The sequence below is a fragment of the Pongo pygmaeus genome, chromosome 6 (genome assembly GCF_028885625.2).
Source record: "Pongo pygmaeus isolate AG05252 chromosome 6, NHGRI_mPonPyg2-v2.0_pri, whole genome shotgun sequence".
Lineage (NCBI taxonomy): Eukaryota > Metazoa > Chordata > Mammalia > Primates > Hominidae > Pongo > Pongo pygmaeus.
In genome coordinates this window covers 130,860,992-130,886,618 of record NC_072379.2, presented here as the reverse complement: position 1 = coordinate 130,886,618, position 25,627 = coordinate 130,860,992, and the positions used below count along the sequence as shown (strand labels likewise).

The window sequence follows — 25,627 nt, the reverse complement described above, 5'->3', positions numbered from 1 at the left end:
TAATTATTGGGTTTCCAACGCTCTAAATTAAGTAATTCTCCTCAAAACTTTCCTTAAGTCTCCCTCTTTGAACTCCAGCGGCTGGCAAAGAATTGCAGCTGGCTTTGGGATGGGCTCTGGATTTCATCTGTAATCATTTTTTTCAACCATGCTGTCCTCAAAATGAGAGCTCTTCAGCAGTGTTTTTCTTCCCCCAGTAATTAGGATTGGTTGTACTAAGTCACTCACAGTTTTTCCCCCTCATTTTACAAAAGGTGGTATTGAGTAATATAAAGATTGAAAAAAAAAAAAGAAAAAAGAACGTGGGGCTAGGCACAGTGACTCATGCCTGCAATCTCAGAACTTTGGGAGGCTGAGGCAGAAGGTTCACTTGAAATCAGGAGTTCAAGACCAGCCTGAGCAACACAGTGAGACCTTGTCTCTACAAAAGTAAAAATAGAAATAAATAAGCCTGGCATGGAGGTACACACCTATAGGAGGATCACTTGAGCCTCAAGAGGTCGAGGCTGCAGTGAGCTGTGATCATACCACTGCACCCTAGCATGGGCAACAGAGCAGGCCCCTGTCAAAAAAAAAAATAACAACTTGGAACCAAGTCTAAGACCAGGTTATGCGACCTCACTGGCTTTGTGACCTTGGATATTATATTAATCTGGGTTCTCCAAAGAATAGGATATAAATGTACTCTACTTCTTTGGAGAACCCAGAATACATATGTAGTATAAGGAATGGATTCTGCAGTTATGGAGGCTGAGAAGTCCCAAGATCTACAGTTTGTAAGCTGAGACCCAGAAGAGCTAATGGTATAGTTCCAGTCTGAATTCAAAGGCCCAAGAACCAAGAAAGTCAATGGTCTTAAGTTCCAGTCCAAGTCCTAGTCCAAAGACAGGGAAGGACCAATGTCCCAGCTCAAAGAAGTCAGGTAGAGAGTGAATTTTCTCTTAGCATTTTGTTCTACTGTAGCCTTCAAATATGTATATGAGGCCCACCCACATTGGGAAGGACAATCAGCTTTTCTCAGTCTATAAACTTAAATGTTACTCTCATCTAGAAACATCCTTACAGACACACCCCAAGTAATGTTTAACCAAATATCTGGGCACTGTATAGCCCAATCAAGTTGACACCTAAAATTAACCATCATAGGTATCCCATAACCTTCACCTGTGCTGAAGAAGTGAGGTAAGTGTATGTTAGCACCTTTGAAACTAAGTAGTACTGGATACATTACGTATTGTTAAGATGGCCAAAAATGGCAACAAATAGCTAGCTACATAAGAATTATAATGGCTCCCATTTTTAGGACATTTTGAGCATTTATAATATGCTTGGCACTGACCTAAGGGCTTTACATACATTAATTTATTCAACCCTCACAATAACCCTTTGAGGTAAGGATTAGAGTTTCTCTAATTTACCCATCAGCTACAGGAAGGTTAAATAACTTGACCAAGATCACAGAATTAGCAGGTGGCAGAGCCCAGTTTCAAACCCAGGTGTTTTGGATCTAGAGTCCATGCTCTAACAGCCACATACCATCACCTGCCTGAGGCTAGTGGGAATGACAACCAGCCCGAAGGTCTGAACACATCTGCTCACTTCTCTGGCCCTTTGCTTTTCAGCCATGGTGTCAGGCGTCCCTTTAAAGCATTCTAAAGATGTCCTAATGCAGAGACGGTTAGAAACATGGCCAGTTTCAATGAGAGGGTACTCAAGATGGAGAGAAAAGGCAGAGAGGTCGGGGTATGAAAAACTCATTGGAGTGTGGGTAGAAATGTTTAGAACTAGGCTAGTGAATCATTGCCCATCAATCCACCATCAACCCATCCCCCCCAAGGTGGCATTAATTAACTTCTAATTCTTAGATTATTTTTTCTGGTCACCAGCAGAACCTGAGAGGATGGAGAAATAGGGTTGGTGAGATTTCCTAAGGGGAAGTAGGGAGAGAGGGAGGTCTGAGTGGAGGGACGGATGCTCAGTGGCCCAGGCAGGGGTACCCTGAGGGCAGGTTTACTGGCCAGTGGGCAGCATGAGAGCTCTGCGGTCTGAAGGCCTATGTGAGATGAGCTCAGAGGTGGTGGTGGGCAGAGCAAGGGAACTCAGCCATTGTCCACTGCAAGATCTTGTCTCTGCCACATCCAATAAGCATGATGTTCATAATTCCATTAACAAAAGTTGTTTGATTGTGCAGAGACTGACTCCTGTGCATAGTAGGGGTTGTGGGAGGCTGAGGAGGGGACAAGGACAGAGCACAGGCAGGGCCAGGGTCTGTAAATGACCTTGGCAAATCAGGTGCCTCACTGAACTACCACTGACCCATCTATAAACTAGAGAGAATAATCCCAGCCTGGCTCATCTCACATGGTAGTCGCGAGAAACAACCGAGACAATGTACTTTGTAAATAACATCTGAGAGAGCCAGTGAAGACACAGCTCCAGGTGCCTGGACTCCAGGGCATTGCATTTCTGGCTTGCCAAACCTCAACTATGCTCACAACTTTTCAACTTGAAACCAGAAGAGAGGGGCAACCAAGCAAGCAAAGCACGATGTGCATGCAAAATCGCCTTGTTTGATCTCAAAGTCGAGGGAGCCAAAACCACGTAATGGAGCCTCTGCAAACTCTGGAAACTTGATCTCATTCAAGGACGGTGTTCAATAGAAGAGGTGTTCCTGGGCCCCAGGCAGTTCAAAACCTTGGCTCGATTGGCAAATATTTCAGCAGGAGGCTAGCAAAATTGATGCCAACTTAAATGAGCCTCCTCTGTGGCCCTGCAGAGGTCCATGTTTGCACTGCAATATTTTCCATTACTATGTAAAGAAGAGAGTGTCCCAGCACATCATCAGTGCAGGCTTTCATAGTAAGTGCCTGACGGGTGGGCCACACATAGAAAGCAGTGCTCAGAGGCAGTGGTAACACAGCCGAAGCTGGTAACACTGGGAGACTTGGGGAAGCATTTCCAGGCTAGAGACTGCATTTCTGCAGCCTCGTGAGGACCCTCAGCCGGCAGAGCAGCAACACTGCAAAGTGCATGAGCTCAGGCAGACCTGGTTCAAATCCCACAGTGCCAGGATTTATGTAAACTTGGGACAGTGAACTTGAGCCACCGTTGTCTCAGTTACACAAAATGAGTAAAATAAGCCTACTCCTAACCCTGATTCCCACTTTCCTCTGGGCTGGATAACAGATATCTGAATGGTGTGATGATCGAGCAGATGATGGGTGTACGCAGCCTGGTCTACAGGACATGCTCAGTCATTCCTGGTGCCTTTACCTGTCCCCACACAGACCACTGAATTATATTAGAAGTGATTTCTGACAAGTAACTGATGGCCTGATTGTTAACAAGGTAAAGACTGGGAGGCTTTAATGCTGGCTACTCTGGAGAGCCTCAACCACAGGGAAGAGCTGCTAAGTGGGTGTGCTGGTAGCCAGTGACCGAGCTCAGGCGGTCCTGAGCATCTTACTCTGTGCCTTCGACTCTTTCCCTTGATCTGAGGAACAAAGCCTGAAGGAGAAATAGAGGAGGACCAGGAGGTTAAGGAGTCAGTGGGCTCCAGCTCCCGAGGCCTGGAAACACTACAGATTGGTGTTAAACATTAGGGGACAGAGATCTCAAGAGAATCTTCAGCAGAGTCTCTGCCCCCAGGGCCCACAGTGTGCAGAAAGTGCCAAGTAGTGGGAGTGGACAAGCCCTGGCAGGCCAGGGGACATCAGTAGAAGGAATTCCATCTCGCAGTCCATCACAGACCACTCCCTGTGTCTCATAGCTCCTTTGCCCACCATAGCACGGTGCTTGATGTTCATGAGTGAGACCCATGGAAAAAAGGGTAAATCAGTGGCAGTGAGGAGATAAGGGTGCAGGTGGGGGCAGAGGACTAGAGCTTATGCACATAACGAAATAATTATTTTAAATGGCGTAGCATCGATGAAAGAAGTCATTAGGTAGCTGTGTGTATGTATGTTGTGTCTGTCCTCAGCTGCAGAGGTCTTTGGGGGCAGGAGTCTTGCCTCGTTCCTGTCTGCAGTCCCACAGGGACTGGAACATAATAAGTATCAAAATCAATATTTTGAAAGAATAAGTGAATGAACAAATGAAAGAAGTTCCTAGAGTCCATGTATGGGCTGTGTCCAAGCGACTAGCCCCTTGAAAAAGGTCTGAGACAGAGCAAATGTGGAGAAAAGCAACAGGGAGGCCACTCCTTTGGCCTTCTGGTTATTCTGCCTGACTCCAGGCTCTCTCCTCCTGGTCTTCTCTGCCCACCACTTTCCAGGACTCATATGTCTGCAATACTGCTGGATCCCGAATCTCCCTGCCTGAACGCCTTCTATGGCTCCCTACTGCTCTCAGCGTCAAAATCCTCTCATGTCTTTTAAGCCTTTGCATTCTCCCCCTGCAAGCCTCTCCTTGCTGTTCACCAGCCACTCATTCCAGCCAGCTGCTCCCGCTGGCCACCATCACTCCTGCTCCTCCCTGTTTCCTGACCAAACCCAAACAGTCTCCAGGGATCAAGATCCATCTAACAGCTGCAGCTGTTAAGGATCTGTTTTGAAACCTCTGGGCTTCCAGTCTAGGCCATGCCATTTAGCAGGGTCAGATTACAGGTCCTTATTCCCTGGGTTAATCCTGTCTCACCAATGAGACTATTAATTCCAAGAGGAGAGGGAAGCATGTCTACTCTGACCCCACTACCCAGCTTGCAACTGGCTGATAAATCAATTGTTACAGTAATTATTGTAATTATAATTGTATATTAATTGTATAATTGTACATTGTATTTATAGTACATTAATTGTATAATTGTATATATAATTGTAATAATTATAATTGTAATAAATTATATAATTGTAATAATTATAATTGTAATAAATTATTGTAATATTATTACAATAATATTGTAATACAAAATACTGCAAAATAATTAAAATTAAAATAATAATACAAAATATTGCAAAATAATTTATTAAAGTCAATTTTAAAAGTCCTTCTGGGCTTCAGGCACAGGGATGGGGAAGGCTGGGTAACAAACAGATATCTGAATGATGTGATGATTAAGCGGGATGATGGGTGTGCCCTGTCCTGAGGAGGGAGACAGGGACCCCATCAGCCAACAGTGATGCAGAATGGTCAGTGCTCAGGTAGAGGTGGATGCCAGGGAGATACCCAGCTCACTCCACAAAGCTTGCAAAGCCTGGTCTTCCCAAGGAGGTGATGGCCGAGGGAACCCCTCTCTCCCTTTCTCCCTGACCCAAATCAAATCAAAACTCACCTTTCTCCAGCCCACTGGGTTCATGATTCTCATCTCCCCTGATGTATTTGGCCAGGTTACTTACATCTCTGGGCCTCTATAACCTCATTTGTAAAATAATTTTAACAAACCTAACCCTGATCCTAATCCAGTCTCTAACCCTAACCTTAATGGGATGATAAACTGCTAGCAGGGATGATTAAGCTGGATAAAGCATGTCCTACATGCAGGACGTAAGAAGTGTCCATCATTATTGGATCCTTTGCCCTTCCCTGCTCTGACCACAGACCTTAGCTTTGGGGACCCAGGCTTATCTTGGAGCTCAGTGTTATTGTTAGTTGAATTTGTCCTGAGAGCAGTTAGCAGTTTCTCAGGTAAGCAGATACTTAACTATATGGAGGTCTACCTCTAATTTATCTGATGAGAAAACTCTTCAGTGGACTATAATGCCTAAGAATCTCCAGAAAGGAAACAAAATTTAAGGCACACCTGCAGAAGTGTCAGGGACTTGATGTAAATATGTCTAATCCTCCTAAGAATCATCAAAGTGGTTATTGCCCCTATTTAACAGATAAGAAAACTGCAGTTTCTGGAGATCAAGCATCTCATTCAAGACCTCACAACAAGTCAGTGGAAGAGCTGGGGTTTCAGTTTCTCTCCGACTGCAGGAAAATTCCGGTGGAGTCACTCTTCCAGCCAGGATGATTTAGGAGTAAGGGGAGGGCCATGGACTGATGACGACCTTTTAGTGACTCTTAGGTCATATTCAGGGAGGCATCAATTCTGTCATTTCACTGTTTGCTTGTAAGACTTTAGGTAAATTACCTTTCTTCTCTGTGGACCTCAGGCTGGTTTGTTTTTTAAAGTCTTAAGTTTTTATGGCTAAAATAGGCCTAGATGGGAAGGAGTTTGAGGCAAGGAGCGGCAATTTCAGATAAATGATCTCCCTATCAGCACCAACCTTATAGGATTCTCCATGGATTCCCCTAATTTGAATACAAATCACATTTCTCACTTCCAGAACCGGTTTCCCTAAAGCCATCATCCAAATCAAGCCCTGAGCCATACTTCCTGCCTTTGCAATCCATGCCTTCGTGAATCATCAGTGCTCCCCGAGTTCTTCTGCTCATTAGCTGGTCAGGCCCCACTGCCTCCCCACCCCAAGGACCATCAACAACATTGGGAAGGAATCGAAAAAAGAGCAGTATGGCATGTTAGAGCTGGGAGGCACTCAGGGACCACCTACGGTCCCCTCCTTTTACAGGTGAGGAGACAGGCCTTGGAGGAGCTAACAGACTCCCCACGGCTCCACAAATACCAGCTGCGAAGCCGCCCACACAAGTGCTCCTAGGCTCTTACTGTCTGACGGTGGATCACGACTCCATGGAAATTAGATGGATCAGCAGGCAGTGGCAATTGAATGTAGTGGGCTACAGGCGTGGGGGCTGTCAGGAAAAGCAGTGCTCAGAGTGATCGAAAAAGGCTTCCTGAAATAAATGTGTTGTGAAGCCCGCGTTGAAGAATGTAAAGAACATGGAGAGCTTTGCTTGAAGACTTTGAAGCAGAAACATGTCTCAGAAATTGTGGCACAGATCACTGTTTGTGGCTAGTTGTCTATGCCAATATATGGTCTCCCTTTTTTCCTCAAAAATAGATTTCATGATTTTTCCCCACTGGGTACATGAATACCCAGAGTAAGAACTATATTTCTCAGCCTCCTTTGCAGCCAGGTATGGCTAAATGACTAAGTTTTGGCCAATGAGATTTAAGATGAAAGTGCTGTGTGCAACTCCCAGGAAGTTTCTGTAAAGAAATAAGCATGCCCTTCTCCCTTCCTCTTTTTTTTCTGCTGGAATGCAGATGTGATGGCTGGACCGTGAGCAGACATCCTGGGCCATGAGGCAGCATGTTAAGGCTGGCAGAGCTGCAACATAGCGTGCTCTCATCAAAATAACACTAGTTTTGGATGGCCTACTACCAACTTCTTTACATTAGAGATATGAACTTCTGACTTGTTTAAGTCACTTATAGCTGTCTTTTTCCCCCAAACTGAACCTAATTCTAGCTAATTCAGAGGTAGAAAATAAATAAATTCAGAACCCCTAAGAAAATCCAGAAACCTGAAAGAGAAGCTGGTCTTGCAAGGAGTTAAAGTGAATGGAGAAGAATCACCAACATTCTGGTGGATCTAGTGGATGTTTTAAGAGACTTAGTTGTATTAGTCTGTTTTCACACTGCTGATAAAGATATATCCATGACTGGCCAATTTACAAAAGAAAACGGTGTACTGGACTTACAGTTCCACATGGCTGGGGAGGCCTCACAGTTATGGCAGAAGGCAAGGAAGAACAAGCCACCTCTTATGTGGATGGCAGCAGGCAAAAAGAGCTTGTGTAGAGACGCTCCCATTTTTAAACCCATCAGATCTCGTGAGACCCATTTACTATCACGAGAACAGCACTGAAAAGACCCGCCCCCATGATTCAATCATCTCCCACCAGGTCCCTCCCACAACACGTGGGAGTTATAAGAGCTACAAGATGAGATTTGGGTGGGAAGACAAAGCCAACCCATATCACTAGTGGTTCTCAAATTTGAGTGTGCATCAGCAACACCTGGAGAGTCTTTTCAAACACAGACTGCTGGGCCCCAACCCCAGAGTTTCTGATTCCATTAGCTTGGGGTGGGCCCTGAAAATGTGCATTTGTAATGACTTAGCAGGATACTGATGCTGCTGGTTCAGGGCACCAAACTTGGAGAACCATTGTTCTGGGCTCTTCAAAGACACTTACCCCAACTCAGTTTTCTTGCGTGAGTCTCAGCTTTGTGGCTCTAACAAGGAGATACGATTTTCAGCTGCTTTCAAAGACCAGGGAATGTGGGGAGGCAGGAAGGGTCTGAACAACAGCTTGGGCAAGCTGAGCATCCAGCAAAGAGAAGATTTGTGATGCAAATTATTTACTGGTGTTCAGCTGGGAGCAGAAGGGATTTCAATATGGTGAGCCAAATCGAATTCATTACCTGACAATTAGCTCTAAATTAATGCAAGACTGTGCCGTCTGAATGTGCTGTAAGGGAGAAGGTCCCTGACAGCTTGAGATGGGCAGGATCTGAGACATCAGTCTTGGCCGGATTCAGAGGGCTTTTTCCCAGCTTGCCTGTGTACTCTGAGCTCAGAGAATGGCCAACACCCCACTCAGATCCCCTTTCCAATTGCACTCCCTCTAGGTTTAGTCCTCATTAACCCAGCCTTACCCCATCCAGGATGGACTTGGTCTCCTCTGCCCTGGCACCTCCAGGTTTGTTTCTCAAGAGACTGCCTTTTGCTTGCACACGGGCTGGCTGCTAATTCTCTTACAGTGAGATGCTGTGGGATGAAACTCATTATGTTTTATAGGAGCAAACTGTTAGCATTGTGTGACTATATTTGACCTCTTCAAGTGGAAGTTGTAAATCCCTGGAGGATAAAAATTATTTTCCTTCTTTCTTTAGTTAATTATCTCCCCTACTTTTTCCCTCCCCTCCCTTTCCCCTCCCTTCCTCTATCACTTTCCCACAGGGCTCCTGATGCAGTGCACACAGGAGTATGACTGTAATGAATGATGACCTGCAGCTTGAGCATCATTGGGACTTCATTTATTTATTCATTAAACATTATGTGCCAGGATACAGGTCATGATGGCCTCTGACCACATAAAATTCATAGGCTAGTCTAAGAGACAGGCAACAGAGGAGTTAAAAATCGACCCTAGGGTCCTAGGGCGTGTATATGGAGTGGGGGCACAGGGCACTTTGCAGAGAATCCTCTAAGCATTCTAGCTGGCTGTGTGGGCCCTCTTTCTCCTTCCCAGGACAAGCCTCAGCCCTGCCAACTGCCTACAGCTCCCACCCTCTGCTGAGGATGCAGAGATGTTGCTGTCTGGGGTTGGCTCTGAAACATCAAGATAAGGAAGGCAAAGAAATGATGGGGAACAGGAGGACCACAGGGGCTAGATCTGCCCCTTCTCTCTCAAACATCCCACGGCCCAAATACCTGTCAAAGCCCCTTCCAGTGGGAATCTTTCCTTCCCCAATACCACCTTCTAGCAAGTTCAATAACCTCATATTTACATCCTTCATAAAACTCTTTTAAAAGTCTGTTGACAGTTTCCTTTGGTTCAGACAAATGGCCCCCAGTTTTTTCTCTTCTCATTTGACAGTGCTGAACTGTCACTCAGAGGGAAGACAGCCAAGTCCATTTCCACCCATTGGTCAGATTCTCTCTCAAAAATAATTAACTTAGATCATTTGTGGAATGAATCTGCATTGTAAAAAATTAAGAGATACCAAATGACATTTGCATAGTGCTTTACAAAATGCTGTAACTTTTATATTTTATTTGGTTTCCCTGATCATTCTTGGAATTCCCCCCAATTTTACAGAAGAACAGTAAATGTCATGAACCAAGGCCTGAGCTCTGGCCTTTGGCTCTCCAGTCCAGTGCTGTTCCCAGCAGACTCTCCCTCTTTACTACGTGCAGCAGATAATGTCCACATGACACAGGCTCAAAAAATGTATGTGTGTGCATGTGTGTTTGCATGTCAGCCTCAACCTTCTACCCACCTCCACCACCAATGTCATCACACCTGCCATTCCTGGGTCAGAGTTGCTAAGGAGAATAAAAATGTTATGCTCAGGGGTTTGTCTGTATCAGCCAGGGCTCCCCAGAGAAACAGAACAAGCAGGAGGTGTGTGTGTGTGTGTGTGTGTGTGTGTGTGTGTGTGTGTGTGTGTAAAAATATTTACTTTTTATTTATTTTGAAGAATTGGTTTATGTGATTTTAGAGTTGGCAATATGAAATCTGCAGGGCAGGCTGGAAACTCAGGCAGGAATTCATGCTGCAGTCTTGAGGGAGAATTATTTCTTTCCTGGAAAAAATTTAGTTTTTGCTCTTAAAGCCTTCAACCAATTGGATCAGGCCCCACCACATGACAGAGGACAATCTCCATCAGTTGAAGTGAGCTGACAGTAGATGTTAACCACATCTACAAAACACCATGGTTAGTGTCTAACATTGCAGCCTTACCAAGCTGACACATATAAATGACCATGCCATCATGTCCAGTTGCTGGCTAGAAAGCATGACGCAGAAGAGTTTGGGGGAGACAGAAGTATCCCTTCTAACCAGAAACCCAGAGATAGGATGCCAGGAAAGGGAACATTCCCCACATGAGACTCTGGGGAAGGGTGACTACTACGGTCCCATCCTCCCAGGAATTTGAGAGGTGCATTCCCGCCAGACAGGGAGTCTGAATAAAACTCCTCTCCCCAGAGCACAGGCCCTGCACCCTCCCATGGCTGCTTCTGTGGCGTGGGTTCCGACCAGCTCTGCTCAAAGACTCCTGTGCTAGGAAGAAGGTGGGGTCATATCATGGCATCAGGATTCAAACATTATCAGGAGCCAGGGATGGGATACGTGAAGGGCTGGGAGCTGTGGCCAGAGGCAAACTGGACAGGGACACTTTGTCCACAAGCACCTGACAGTCATCTTTGAAATCACAGCAGGAACAATGTGCCTGAGAGAGCTGGGAGTCACCAGTCTGCCACCTTACTCGGAGGTAATGAAGGCCGCAGCGTGGGAGCCACAAGTGCTGAGTCACAGAGTCCGTGGAGAGATTCTGCAGATACAAAGAAAATGGGAAAAATACCTGATACCAACTAGGCTCAAATACCCCAACACCTGCTCCCCATCTGCAGCCCCTCTCAAATCCTGGCACACCGATGAGCTCAGTCCTCACACTAATCCTCACCCTCCTGGAAAATAGTCACCCCAGGATTGATTTTTCCTGATTAAATTATTTCCTACATTTGATAAATAACACCTGCCCTATTTTATAGCTTTCCTCTGATTCTGTTTATTAAACAACGCTCGAGATTTTTCTTCTTGCATGATAGGTACTAAAGGCACAAAATTCAAACTCATCATGTCGAGGGGAGGGCTCCAGCCATCCGTGGTTTTGCACCAGGCAGTGAGTGACGTTTTATTTGTCAAGGGCTGAGCGAGGCCAGGAACTGAGGCAGCACAGCTTTAATGGAAAGAGGTTTGGTTCTGGAGTCAGACCTGGGAGTCATCCTGATGCAACCTCAGCCCCTGCATGACCTTTGACAAGGACTTAACCTTCATAAGCCTCAGCATGAAAATCATCTGAAAACAGGGTTTTCCCATCTGTAAAATGAGAATTGTTGAGGCATCCATAGTATGGAAAAGCATCTTTGAATGTGTAAAGTGCACATGAACACAGGAGTTAACCCACTTTCCAACCTGTTTATAAATCCCTCCTGAGCCCTGTCACCCACACCGCCTCAGGCAGTCCCTGCTTTGGGGCTAGCGTGGGTTGCTGTTGCTGTGTCATACACCACCACAAATGCGCTGGCTTTTTTTTTTCTTTTGAGGCAGAGTCTCGCTCTGTCGCCCAGGCTGGAGTGAAGTGTCATGATCTTGGCTCACTGCAACCTCCACATCCTGTGTTCAAGCGATTCTCCTTCCTTGGCCTTCCAAGTAACTGCGATTGCAGGTGCCTGCCACCTGGTTGATTTTTGTATTTTTAGTAGAGATGGGGTTTCTCTATGTTGGCCAGGTGGTCTCGAAGTCCTGACCTCAGGTGATTTGCCCTCCTCGACCTCCCAAAGTGCTGGGATTACAGGCAGGAGCCACCTTGCCCGGCCATGCATCAGCCTTTTAAACAACACTTTTTTATGCTCAAGGATTCTGCTGGTCAAGAATTCAAACAAGGTGTATTAGTCTGTTTTCACACTGCTGTAAAAAATATCCAAGACTGGGTAATCTATGAAGGAAAGAAGTGTAATTAATCACAGCTCTGCATGGCTGGGAAGGCCTCAGTAAACTTACAATCACAGCAGAAGGTGAAGGAGAAGCAAGTACTTTCTTCACAAGGCAGCAAGAAAAGGAGAGAGTGAAGGAGGAACTGCCAAACACTTATAAAACCATCAGATCTCGTGAGAACTCACTCACTATTATGAGAACAGCATGGGGGAAACCACCCCCATGATCCAATCACCTCCCACCAGGTCCCTCCTTTAACACGTGGAGATTACAATTAGAGATGCAATTTGAGTGGGGACACAGAGCCAAACCATATCACAGGACAAGGCAAGAATTTCTTCTCTCTGCTCCACAATGTCTGAGGGCTCAGCTGGAAAGAGTCAAAGGCTGGGATGACTCAGTGACTACGTTCTGGAATCATCTAAAGACCTGTTCACTGACACACCTGGCTGTTGGCTGGGGCATCACCTGGGGCTATTGGCCACAACACCTCCACGTGGCCTCTCCATGTGACTGCTTGGGGTTCCTCACAACGTGGTGGCTGGATTCCAAGAACAAGTGTCCCAACAGAGCCAAGTGGAAAATGTATTGCCATTTATTTATTTATCTATTGAGACAGAGTTTTGCTCTTGTTGCCCAGGCTGGAGTGCAATGGTGTGATCTCAGCTCACAGCAACTTCCGCCTCCCAGGTTCAAGTGATTCTCCTGTCTCAGCCTCCTGAGTGGCTGGGATTACAGGCATGTGCCACCATGTGGCACCATTACAGGCATGTGCCACTAATTCTCTGTCTTTAGTAGAGACGGGGTTTCTCCATGTTGGTCAGGCTGGTCTTGAACTCCCAACCTCAGGTGACCCACCCGCCTCAGCCTCCCAAAGTGTTGGGATTACAGGCGTGAGCCACCATGCTTGGCCTAATGTATTGCCTTTTATGACCTAGCCTCTGAAGTCCCATAGCATCATTTCAGCTATAACTGCACATCCACTCAGATTCATGGGGAAGAAATACAGGTCCTACCTCTAGATGGAAAGTCCCACTGTAAGAATAACATGTGGGAAGGAAGATATTGTTGCAGTCATTTTTGGAAAATTCAATCTGCCATCAGGTCTGAGTCATTAGATGAATGAACAAGCTGGCAAGTTAGAAGTTTGAACCAGGAATGGAACTTAGCAGATGTTGTCTGCCCCTATTCCTGGTCATCTCTGGCTCCAGATGCCCACTGAGATCAGCACAAGTTGTACCCATATCAGGAAATCTCACTGAGGCAAAGTTCAAACCACGAAGTCTTCTAAAGAAAGAGAGACAGACTGCCCTTTCCTCCCACTCCTGATCTCCCTGCCTCCTTGGAGACCTAAGCTTGTCTCGGTATTTTTGTCTTCCCATTTTCCAGAATGATTCCCACCTCCCATTCTATGGGCACTTTTCCCCAGGGTCTGCAGCTTTGAGGTGTTTGTAACACACCCTGCTACTTGGGAACTTACTGCAAATGCAGAATCTCCACCCCACCCTAGACCTGCAGAACTTGCATTTGAACAAGATCCCAAAGTACTTCTTATGCTTATTAAAGTTGCTGCAGCTCCAGAGTAGGGGAAAGAACTTGATTTGAAAGCTGTCACTGGGCTTCAATTCTAATTCTAGCTTTGCCCACTTAATAGCTGGACAAAACCACGCAAGTTATTTAACCTCTCTGGGCCTCGGTTTCCATAATATGTAAATTTAGTATGACGATAGCTGTCTCAGTGTATGTGTATGTGTGTTTGAGAGAGAGACAGAGACAGAAATAGAGAGAGACAGAGAGAGAGGGAGTGATTGTTCCTCCCAAGGCAGAGAACCAATACATTTCAACTCTAAAGGCCAAGCATCACTGTCAGCCCCACCCTGCAGGGTGGAGACCTCTCCCACAGCCTCTTCCTGCTGTGGGGTCCATCAGGAGGCTGTGGTGGTCCGTGAAAATTGTGAGCAGCTAGCACTGCAGGGAGACAGCAAGGCAGACCTTTCCTCTGGAGCAGCTGAGGTGGGAGGCTCAGGGAGTCCCCCTCCCAGGAGACAGCTGTCTCTCTGAAAGGCAAGGGGGTCTTAGGAAGCCTGCTCTCCTTTGGAGATGTTATTTATTTTTTCTAATAGAGACTGTTTATCACCCACTTACAGGAGTTTTGACTGGGGCTTTTTGTCACCCTTTAGACTCTGGAAATTAGGTCAATCCCCTCCAGAATTTACTTGAGCTGGGAAACCTGACTTGCGGTGGCAGCAAAGGGGCCCCGCCAGCAGGCTTAGGGAGGATTCACAGAATCATGGTCCTTGTGCCCAGGGCAGTCACAGGGGTCACCTCAGCTCTCCCCACCATGACAACAGCCACTGATGCCAAGGCCTGCCAGGCTCCAGGTGTGTCTGTGGGGATGGGGGAGGGCTTTAAGTAAAAATCATACATCAGTATCATCCTGGAAAGCAGGACGTGGACCAGGAGAAATGTTAACAGGATCGTTCAATATTCAGTCCCTCTAAGCCTTTATTCAAAATGTTCTCAAGAATGATCTCATCCTTCCCTGATGCTGCAAGCTGTGAAGTAAGCTTGGGTCCTACTATATCAATACCAATAGCTGGAAGTCCTTACTAATATCTAACTTAAAACCTTACTGCTCTAAGTATCTGCAACTAGCTTCTCCCAGCACCTTGAACATAATAAGTTTTCTGTAAATACATGGTGCATTGTTGCTCTGGAAGACTGTCCCCCGAGGAAGGCAGAGAAAAATCTCTTCATAGCTTTTCTGCTTTCCTGGCAGGTCTGGTTTCCTTAAGGCTAGACAGCCCAGGTGTGCTAAGGGTCTTACTAGGCCCACTGGCCTCCTCCCTACAAGAGTCCAGACAGACAATCAATGCTGAAATTTTCCTTCACAATTGAGCACAAATCTGTGGGGACATTTGATTTTCTTTTCCCAAAGGAAACTGACATTGAGGTGCCTCATTGAAGTAGAAGTAAAAACTAGGGAAATACTGCATCACAGAGATCAGGGACTCTCTAGCAGGAAATTTGTTTCAGAAAAAGATCCGGCTGCTGATCCTCGGGGTGACCAAGCCTCGGTTTGTCTTCTGTACCGTGGCCTTTCTGCGAACGTATAGTATGTCTGTTTGTTTAGTTGCCCTGTAAAGTTCAGGCAAATCTAGGTAATTGTATAGATACTGTTCTCCAGTTATTTATTAACACATTTCAAAACATGTCTGCAGAATGTGCTGGTGCTATAGCAGGCATCTCCTCAGAGCCTAGCATCTGCAGGCAGGATTGAGTGTCCTGGGATGGGTCATCTAAGGGTCCTTGGAGCAGGGACACAGAGGTCCTCACTTAGCGTCTTCTGAATCACTGTGAGGCTGCTGGCCAAGTGTCTTTCCCAGCACAACCACACCCTGCTGGAAATGAGAGGCAGCAGAGGAAGCTGATTAAGTGAAGTTGGGGAGCTTGGGAGTTTAGGAGCAAAGAGGAGGGGCTGACAGCAGATCAAACCTTGAAAGCAGATGCCCCAGAGGGAGCGGGGAAAGAGCAGGCCTCCTCCACGCCACCTGGCTAATCCAGAGTCACCTAATCTGGGTAATATAGATGAGTTCTGATGATGAGATCCCCACATAATCAGACGGAGAAGCCCAGCCCCACAGCCTGGGGTTGTGACTGGCATGGCTACAAAGGCAAAAGGTTTCCCTGAAGATTTTCTCTCAGCCCATACAGATCTGGGTCTGGCTTTGGAGTTGAAGGCCTAGATTGAGGGGTCTCTAATAGTGGGGTCCTCAGGTCCGCTGTCTCTGTGGGAAAAATATGGAGGACTTGCTAAACTTTGATCCCAGACTGTGGACTGATTACGGGCTACGATGGGAATGGACCGAATTAACCAGCCGAAGGGGTCAGTGTCTGACCTGTGGCTGACGAGGTCCCCAGATGCCTCACCAGGAACAGCCAGCCTTCACCTTCCTGGAAATTCTCCCGTGCTTTCTAATCACAACTTAGCTGCTCAGTGTCTCAGTTCCTCCCGGGAGTATTATCTATCATTTCAGCATGCCAGCACCCTGTCAAACCCATCTATTCATACAAATGTGCTAATAGGAGAGACTTCTCTTTCTTCCAGAAGATTCTGTCACAGGCAGAGGAGGACAGAAAAAAAGGACAGGAGGGGAAAATGGGAGAGGAGCACCTGCAGCATTAGGGACCCACATTACAGTGATTGAGAGGAGAGAACAGAGGGAATCATGGCAGACCCATGGGGATGGTGTTTACAACAGATGGGGTCTTGCAAGGGAACACTCTGCTCATCAATGCAGAGGCAGATAGCTAACATATCTGCAAGAGGACCAGCTCCTGGGAGCCATCCTGTGAGGTACCATGAAATCCCTGAATGTCATGTCACATGTCTGTATATTTGATTGGGCATGTGGGGTGATGGAGGTGGAAAAAAGTTTACACTACCCACCACAAAGAATTCCTATCCAAGATGTGCCCATGGAAGTTACCAAAAACTCTCACCATCCCTCCTGGCCTGCCCCACCTTCTCCCTCCTGGGTGATGACCCCGCTCTGCCTTCTCCCATTACCCAGTCAAAATTCCAAGATCTAGGGCCTCCAACTCCATTTCCACCCATAGCTCTCCTTAGGGACTACCTTCCAGGGGCCCTGTTAGAGTGAGCTCATGTAAACGGTAAATGGAGTCACTCAGCAGCAGCTGGCAAGTGTTTTCAATGAGTTGGAAAATCAGGTTGAAGGTATCGTGAAATATGGTGCTTACAGAGAGGCCCAGACCCATGGGCTAAGTACTTTGTGATTAGGCCTGCCTTACCCGTTCCTCCCTCCAGCCCTATCTCTTCACCCTCCTTCTTTCCTCCTCCAGAGTTTTTAAAGTTAAAATGTGCCTGCGTATTTTATTAATATCTTGTAAGAGAAGCTTCTTCAAGCAAACGGTTCTTTGCCTTAGGGGTCAATGTGATCCTTTTTGTACATGTGTATAGCAGGATATGTTGGGCTTGTAAATGTGCGTGAGTTTCTGAGTGTACGTGCCGAATAAATGTTTATTGATGATGCCTACCTATGCAATCTGCATGGTGCTTGTATTTCTATTGCATGTGCATTTGCACATCGTATACATACACATACACACACACACACACACACACACACACACAGCCTTGCTTCAAGAGCCATACATGCTCTATTTTCAGTTTCTGAATGTCCTAAGAGGTTATATCCTGTCTAGATGGATGGACCGAGAGCACACTTGGATTTCTACCAAGATATATTCTCCTAATTCACCAGAACCCCCGCTTCCCGCCCATCCCCTACACAGAGCATCTCACGCCATGCAGTGCAGGGAAGCACATTCCTCAAAGCTCAGCTGCCCACCTCTGAGCAGGTGCAAATCCACCCACTGCATCCTCCCATCCACCTTTCTCCCCTCTGACTTCTGCTCTCCTCCTAAATGGTCTCTCTTTCCCCCCGCCTCCTCCTCCTTCGTTTCCCTTCCCCAGAGAGGGAAAGGTTAAGTGTGCTTGACCAGGATTCACCAAGTGCAGACATCAAAACAGCAAAGGGATGTGGACACCATCTCCAGCCTCTCGTTTCATGGACTGGCTAAGGTTCAGGGATGCTGAAGGATTTCTCCCATGTGCCCAAGGTAGGTCACAGAAGAGCCTGCGCCAGAGCGTGTGTTTTCCCAGCCTTTCCCACAACCGGGCCCCTGGTGGAGGAAGCGCTTCCCCTCCACCGACCCCTGCCTCCCACATCTGAGGTGCTGCACCCAATGAGTGCGGCCAACCAAGACCACCAGGGGATGAAATGAGTCACATCGACTGTCTCTAGGATGGAAACTTGGTAGGGATTCTGTTTCCGGTGAGCAGGAAGAACGCCAGACGAGACACAGGAGGACCGATCCCGCTGCTCTCGGGCCTCTCGTGTGACTTCACAGAGGACAACTTTGGCCCCTCCCCGCCCAGCTCTGGCAGGTGCACGTCAGTGGACTCTGTCCGACGGGCAGAATTCATGGAAAGGAAGGACAAGATGATGTAAGCATGAGATCCCAGATGCTGGCCCTGGGAGGGGTTATAGGGACCATCTCCTCATTCAGTGTATTTGCGTTACACAGAAACTGGGCACATAGAGGCTCCAGGACTGGCCAAGGCCACCCGGAGCGGTCTCAGGCTTTGCACTCCCAGAGTGCTGTCCCATTTACAAACCCTCGCCATCCATTCCTTTTTGGAGTGAGTCCTGGTGGCACTCCTATAGGAACAGCGTGTGGGGAGGCCTAGGTGTGGCCTGGCCTCAGGTGAGGACATCATCCAAGTGACCCGGCCGCTGCATCCCTGCTCTTTGTGCCACACCCCAAGTCCCTTTGCTTCCCGGAGATGGAGCAGATGACAGAGGCGCACGGAGGAAGCGGGCCTGGGGACACACGGTGTGCCGAGCTCTTTCGTCCACCTGGGTCGCCCTCCGCAAAGCCACTGCTCCGGGCTTCCCCCGCCGGTCCCCAGGCAGCCAGGAGTTGACGCGGTCGGCGAGGAAGGGGCTGCGGCCGCGCGGTTCCTTCTCCAATGACAGGCGCGCCCTCTGCTGCTAGAACAAGGAAGCGCGAGCCTGGCCCGGCTCAGAGCCCGAGCTTGGAACCCGCAGACGTCCGCACCCTCCAGAGAAACCGGCTTAGAAAAGCCCGCCGCCGCGAAAGCATCCAGAGGCCCTCCCCTTTCTGGGGTGCTCTGAGGACTCAGACAGGAGGGAATAGAACCTGGGAGGAGAAGGAAGAGCGGCTACCTGAACTCTGTGAGGAAAGGAAGGGGATCCTTGCATTTGGGATTTAGGACAAAATCCTTGGATTTGGGATTTAGGCTCCTTCCCCATCCTTTGTCCTCTCCACGAAGCTCCTCTCACCCCAACCACCAAACTGTGCCCACGAAGTGAACGGCCCAATGAGAAGCCTGTGGGAGCCGCAGTGTCTGGAGATTTTACTCGGCCATCTCTTGAGCCCTGGGAAAAGTTTTAAAATGTTCACTTTGGCAACTTTGAGACTGGTTCAAAGCATGGTGTCTCCGCAGGAAGAGTACAGGACTGGGAATGAGGCCTCCTGGAATCTGGTTCCATTTCAACCACTCTTTTCCCCTGTGCTAAGTCCCGTGTCCTCTCTGTGGCTCAGTTTCCTGACCTATTTATTACATGGGCCTCTCATGTCCTGGAAAATTCATTGAGGTACCAGGTATGCTACAGCATTAGCAAGCAGTGGTGCCACTGCCCTGCTCTGGCTGGGTTGTCTTTCCCTGGAAATGGGCAGTGGTAAGAGGAGGCTGGAGACAGAGCCTCCGGCCATCTCCCCTGCTCCTCGCCCCTGCTGGGACTCCCACTATGCAGTGTTTCCCTCTTACCTCTGGACAATCCCACGGACTCCTTCCTCCAGGCAAGGCATCCCCAAGGATGTGCAAATAAAAATGCTGTTGGTGGTGGAGGCAACATATTCAGTGAAAATCCACCAAGGATACTGGCTGAGGCTGGAGCAGGATGGGGGTGAGGAGAATACTGCTCGAGGAAGGCAGGAGAGACCAGGGAAGAGGTCCCTGGACAGCACCAGCCGGAGGGTCCTAGCATGGGGCCTTGGAGGTGGCAGGGAAAGGAAGCTTCTCTCTGATTTTAGAATGTCCGTGGAGACAGCCTTGAGTTGCTTTCCTTGTCAGATCACAAGCATAGGCTTTGGGAAGAACTGGTGAACAAACTATAAGGTGGCATTCTCCTTGTGCCTAGGACAGCTACTGCCCCCCTCAGCCTCACTGACCTCATCCAGAAATCGGGAGTATAAAACCTACCCCAATGCAAGTAAACTCCTTCACCCAGTAAGCAGCAGAGTAGTGCACAAAATTATTGTTATTATTATCATGACCATCGTGGTCCTATCAGGCCTAACCCTCTTATTTTCTGCATGATGTTCCCTTACTTGAATTTCTGTTTCCTCATCAACAAAAGTCATGTTTGCCCCTCCTTAGTTCTGGGGGTTGTGGTGGGAAGGAGGAAAAAGGAATCCCAGGTGCATCAGCAGAGGAATGTCCCTGAAGGACCTGAAATGCTATTATTGAAGGCTAAATGTTCCGTGGCTAAAAGCTGCTGTAGCGATCTTTGCATCCACTTGATTTGAATGGGCACATTACTGTAATGTCCCAGCGCTGCAGTCAACACGGGAAAGGTTGAGCTATTTGTAACAAGATGCATGAGCAGCATAAAGATCAAATGGTGGAAGAGCGCACGTCTGGCTCACCTGAGAAAACAGGGCTAGTGGCTTCGAATATGGCTGGAATCCATCCATGGCCGCCTGCCTCAGAAACCGCTGCCTGGGACTTCCTGTAGGGAGGACTGGAGAGACAGGAGCAGGTGGAGAAAGAAGGCAAGTATGAGGAGGAGAGAGACAAAGACAAACCACTGGACACTGTGAGAGAGAATCCAGTCACAATTCCAGCTCCAGGGGCATTATGGATGCTGAGAGTCACATCCTCCACCTGCAGCTCTGAGAATACCGCCTGCCCTCCAGCAAGCTTTCTCCAAACCCTCATATCTGGACTGAGCTCCTCATTCTTGGTGTCAAGCTGTTCAGGTGAGAAGCTCCAGCCTATTTCTCCCCCTGCTCTCCCGTCCACAGGGACAGAGCATGCCACAGCTGCAGGTCTCCAAGGCTCCATTTGGAACAGAGGTGAGGGGGTGATTGATGCCCTGGAAGAACTAGGGTGGTGGCAGGAGATGGAAACTAGGGAGGTGGCAGGAGAAGGCTGGACAAAAATACTTGCAGACCCTAATCAATACACCCTCCAGGCCAGCACTGCCTTTTAGGTCATCTCCATTGCCCCCCATCTGCTCCTCCCCAGAACTTCATTTGAAACTAATATTGGGAAGGGCCTGGGAGGAATGTCATTTGGCTGAAATCAAACCCCCCATGGGATGACCAAACACTCATCCTCCTTTTTCTTTTCCTTCCAAACCCTGGGAAAATCTCTGGGTCTTGGTTTTGTTATCTGCAGATTAAGAGTAGGAGTCCAGGCTCTCTGAGGACCCTACTCACTTCTACCTGGCAACCTGCATAACTCACGCCCTCTCCTGACATCACATGTGGCACAGACTCACACTCACGCTCAGTCCTATTTCTCAGCCTCGTCTCCACATGCGGTGTCCCTTTGCCCTCCCCACTAGCAAGGCTGGTGCCTTTCAGCACTGACATTCTGATGGCTGCTTCTGCCCTCCCCACCCTCCCTCTTATCACAGGAGGAGTTCCTCCCAGCTCCCCCTCACCACATTGGCAGCCTCATGCCACTCTTTTTTGTTATTATGGCAAAATATGCATAACTTATTTTTTATCATTTTAACCATTTGTCAGCATACAATTTGGTGACATTAAGTGCATTCACAATATTGCGTAACCATCACCACTGTCTCATCGTCCCCAGTGCAAACTCTGTACCCATCCCCAGATAACCTCTAATCTACTTTGTCTCTATGAATTTCACTATTTTAGGTCTCTCATATAAATGGAATATGCAGTATTTGTCCTTCTGTGTCTGGCGTATTTTGCCTAGTACAATGTTTTCAAAAAGTCTATCCATGCTGTAGCATATATAAAAATTTCCTTTCTTTTGATGACTAAATAATATTTCATTGTATGGATGTACCACAGTTTACTTATTCATTCATCCATCAGTGGATACATGGGTTGCTTCTACCTTTTGGCTATTGTGAATAATGCTGCTATGAACATTGCTGTGCAAATATCCCTGCCTTCAATTTTTTTTCAGGATCTACCTAGCAGTAGGATTGCCAGATCCTACGGTAATTTTGTGTTTATATATATATATTTTTTGGGGGGGGTACCAAACTTCTTTATTTGAAGGAATGGTACAAATCAAAGAACTTAAGTGGATGTTTTGGTACAACTTATAGAAAAGGTAAAGGAAACCCCAACATGCATGCACTGCCTTGGTGACCAGGGAAGTCACCCCACGGCTATGGGGAAATTAGCCTGAGGCTTAGCTTTCATTATCACTGTCTCCCAGGGTGTGCTTGTCAAAGAGATATTCTGCCAAGCCAGATTCCGGCGCTCCCATCTTGCGCAAATTGGTCACGTGGTCACCCAATTCTTTGATGGCTTTCACCTGCTCATTCAGGTAATGTGTCTCAATGAAGTCACACAAATAAGGGTCATTTTTGTCAGTGGCCAATTTGTGCAGTTCCAGTAGTGACTGATTCACATTTTTTTCCAAATGTAATGCACACTCCATCGCATTCAGCCCGCTCTCCCAGTCATCACAGTCTGGTTTCTTGATATGCTGAAGGAAGATTCGGCCACCTCGTTGGTTCTGCAGCTTCATCAGTTTCTCAGCATGTTCCCTCTCCTCATGAGACTGGTGAAGAAAGTATTTGGCAAAGTTCTTCAAAGCCACATCATCGCGGTCAAAGTAGTAAGACATGGACAGGTAAACGTAGGAGGCGTAGAGCTCCAGGTTGATCTGGCGGTTGATGGCGGCCTCTGAGTCCTGGTGGTAGTTCTGGCGCACCTGCGAGGTGGACGTGGTCGTCATGGCGGCGACTAAGGAGAGGCGGCGCGGCGGTGGCGGGGGCCTTGGGGCAGTCCGAGGGCAGGGCGCGGTGAAGAGGTGACGGAGGGCTGGCTATGGGCGGCCGGCCGGGGTGGGGGACGAGCGCCGGGTTCTGTCCAAGCACTGTTGAAGAAGGAAACCCCGACGACTCGGGGCGAAGAACGTCTGTTGTGTTTATATTTTTGAAGAGCTGCCAAACTATTCACAGAGGTTGCACCATTTTGTATTCCCACCAGCATTGTATGGCAGTTCCAATTTCTCCACGTCTTCAGTAACACTTGTTATCTTCTGTTTCTTGATTATAGCCCCCCTAGTAAGTGTAAAATGGCTTCATTTCTTCTTAACTTCCCTCAACACTCAAGATCTTTGTACTTTTGTCTGTCAGCCCTAATCTTACAGCACACTAGGCACAAATAACCCAGTTGAAGGCTGAAGGCTCCTTAAAGCCAGTTTCTATTGTCCACAGGCCACCAGGCGGGGCCCAAGGGTGGCGTGTCAGTGGGAATTGCCAGTGTCTCCATGAGCCAGTTTTGGTCACAGTTGTCTGCCTTAGACTGCAAGGCCCTGAGCCCAGCTGTCAGTCCGTCTCCTTGGCAGAACCTGGAATGCCCAATGACTTAAGAGTGGTGTTTGAGGAGTAGGGAGAAAAATAAATGAAAGAGGATTTTTTTAAGTGGGAGGACACTGAGACTAAAAGGACAGGACCCAAAGAGTGAAATGGGAGAGGTGAAAGATTGAAGGAGAGAACTAATCTCAGAATCCAATCTCCAGCGAGGCAGATTCTGCAAGCTCCTTGGCAGTGCCTGATTCTGATGCCTCGTGGATCTGAGCTAGGAAATTGAAGAGATGGTGCAGCCCAACTCCACGCCTCCTTCACTACAAATCAGCTGCAGGGGGCTGAGGGCACAGCTTCCCCTGGGGCTCTGCTGGGCTCCAAGGAGCCTGGGTGCCCCCAAGAATTTCAGCTGGGGCCCCAGCAGGCTGTCCAGCCATTGTCAAGACAGCTGTATCTCCGAGCATTGCCAAGGGAGCTTCTCATTGCCAGGCCCTGGAGGGCTGCAGGCTGCCCTAGGAGAGGGGCCCTTGGGGACTTAGCCACAATGGAACCTGTGTGGTCCTGTTAACCAGTCAGTGGCTTTGTCCCTGCTCCTTCATGTCCAGACAGCCATGGGAAAAGCAAAAGAGATGCTCAGAAGCTCACTAACAAGGTGGGATAAGGGAGATGAATGGAGACAGCCAGAAAGTCCGGAGAGAGGATTGACAGTGAGCACACATTGGGGCAAAGGGGGAATGGAGAACACTGATCAAAGGTAAAACCAGTGTGTAGGTCTAAATTGCAATGCTTTCCCCTCTCTGGTGCCTTCTCACTCCCTGTTTTCTCATCTCTTTTCCAGTTACTATCAAAGGAAAATTTATGAAGGGCTCGAGGCGTTGGATATTCCCTGTATTTCAATCTAAGTTTTTGCAGTCTCCAGTGAACAGCTCGGCTGCCTCTGCCTGTCAGGGAATTTAAATTGCAGATGGAATGGTGAACCCATGCCCAGAGCAGGAGCAGCCCCTCTGGTGAGCACCAGCATTGCTTAGCAACTAGGCCAGGAAGAATTTTAGGAAGCAGCAGAAAGTTCCACTCTGGAAAGTGCCCTTGAGCCAGGGCATCTCCTGGGAACAGGGAAGGAGTGTCCCAGAAAGAAGCAGCAGCCAGGTTAGAGATCTGCTCACTCCAGGGTCAGGGGTATGGCCAGGGGGTACAGTCAGCACCACTCTGCTCGGTCACCATTGAGTGTGTCCTTCACCGAGGGACAGAATGCCTGCCAGCCTCCATGTAGTTTTTGACATTCATTGTTTTGGAGAGAGCTTTCAAGTGCCTGGTATCTTCCCTATGTGCCCCCTCACACCTCACACACCAACAACAAGTAGAAATGGAAATGAATAATACCAACACCCTAACATACACACAACATGCACACACACACTTATATGGTTTGGCTGTGTCCCCACCCAAATCTCATCTTGAATTATAACTCCTACAATTCCCATGTATCATGAGAGGCACCCAGTAGGAGGTAACTGAATCATGGGGCTGGGTCTTTCCCGTGCTGTTCTTGTGACAGCGAATGAGTCTCACGCTATCTGATGGTTTTATAAAGGGGAGTTCCTCTGCACAGGTTCTCTTCTCTTGTCTGCCACCACGTGAGAGGTGCCTTTTGCCTTCTGCCATGATTGTGAGGCCTCCCCAGCCATGTGGAACTGTGAGTCCATTAAACTTCTTTCTTTTGTTAATTTCCCGGTCTCAGGTATGTCTTTATCAGCAGCGTGAAAACAGACTAATATACAGACATAATCACAAGCTGAGGTAGGTAAGCATTTATGCTACTAAAAACAAAATGCCAGCAAATACGCACAGCAGGTCAAAAGGAACAAACCCATTAAATCTGCTCCTTTTCCCAGCTCAGTTCTTGGGACAGTGTTTCTTTAATTATGGCCTTCCCTCAACAAAGTGTTTGCTACATTTAGCATCCTAGTCTGAAAGGCAAGAATGTCCCAACTATGCTTGAGGCCATCAACAAGGCATATGCTTTTACAGTGGAGCTTGAACAACACGGGTTTGAACTTCACAAGACCGCCTAGACATGAATTTTCTTTCAACTCTGCCACCCCAAGACAGCAAGACCAACCCCTCCCATTCCTCTACGTGAAGATAACAAGGATACAAATGTTATGATGATGAATAGTAAATATATTTTCTCTTCCTTAAGGTTTTCTTAATCACAATATCTTTCCTCTAGCTTACTCTATTGTAAAAATACAGTATAAAGTACATATAACATACAAAACGTGTTAATCAACTGTTTATGTCACTTGTAAGGTTTCCAGTCCACAGTAGACTTTTAGTAGTTAAGGTTTTAGGGAAGTGAAAGTTATTCTTGGATATTCAACTATGTGGGGGTGTTCAGCACCCCTAAACCCCGTATT

General features: G+C 47.6%; 1 protein-coding gene and 1 long non-coding RNA gene across 2 annotated transcripts in view; both read right to left on the bottom strand.

Moving 5' to 3' along the window:
- Window positions 1-15,250: 15,250 nt before the first annotated feature.
- Window positions 15,251-25,627, bottom strand: part of LOC129040539 (uncharacterized) — a 38,062-nt gene continuing 27,685 nt past the window's right edge. The window contains exon 6 of the long non-coding RNA XR_008503664.1: window positions 15,251-15,473. This is a non-coding gene — a long non-coding RNA (uncharacterized LOC129040539). The remainder of the gene's footprint in view (window positions 15,474-25,627) is intronic.
- Window positions 21,952-22,816, bottom strand: LOC129040538 (ferritin heavy chain-like). Its single transcript, XM_054495193.2, has one exon. It carries the CDS (start codon window positions 22,634-22,636, stop codon window positions 22,085-22,087), a length of 552 nt encoding a protein of 183 aa, XP_054351168.1. The 5' UTR covers window positions 22,637-22,816; the 3' UTR covers window positions 21,952-22,084.

What these genes read in the sequence shown, in the direction of transcription:
- LOC129040538 (XM_054495193.2), bottom strand. Translation starts at nt 22,636, where the DNA reads ATGACGACCACGTCCACCTCGCAGGTGCGCCAGAACTACCACCAGGAC.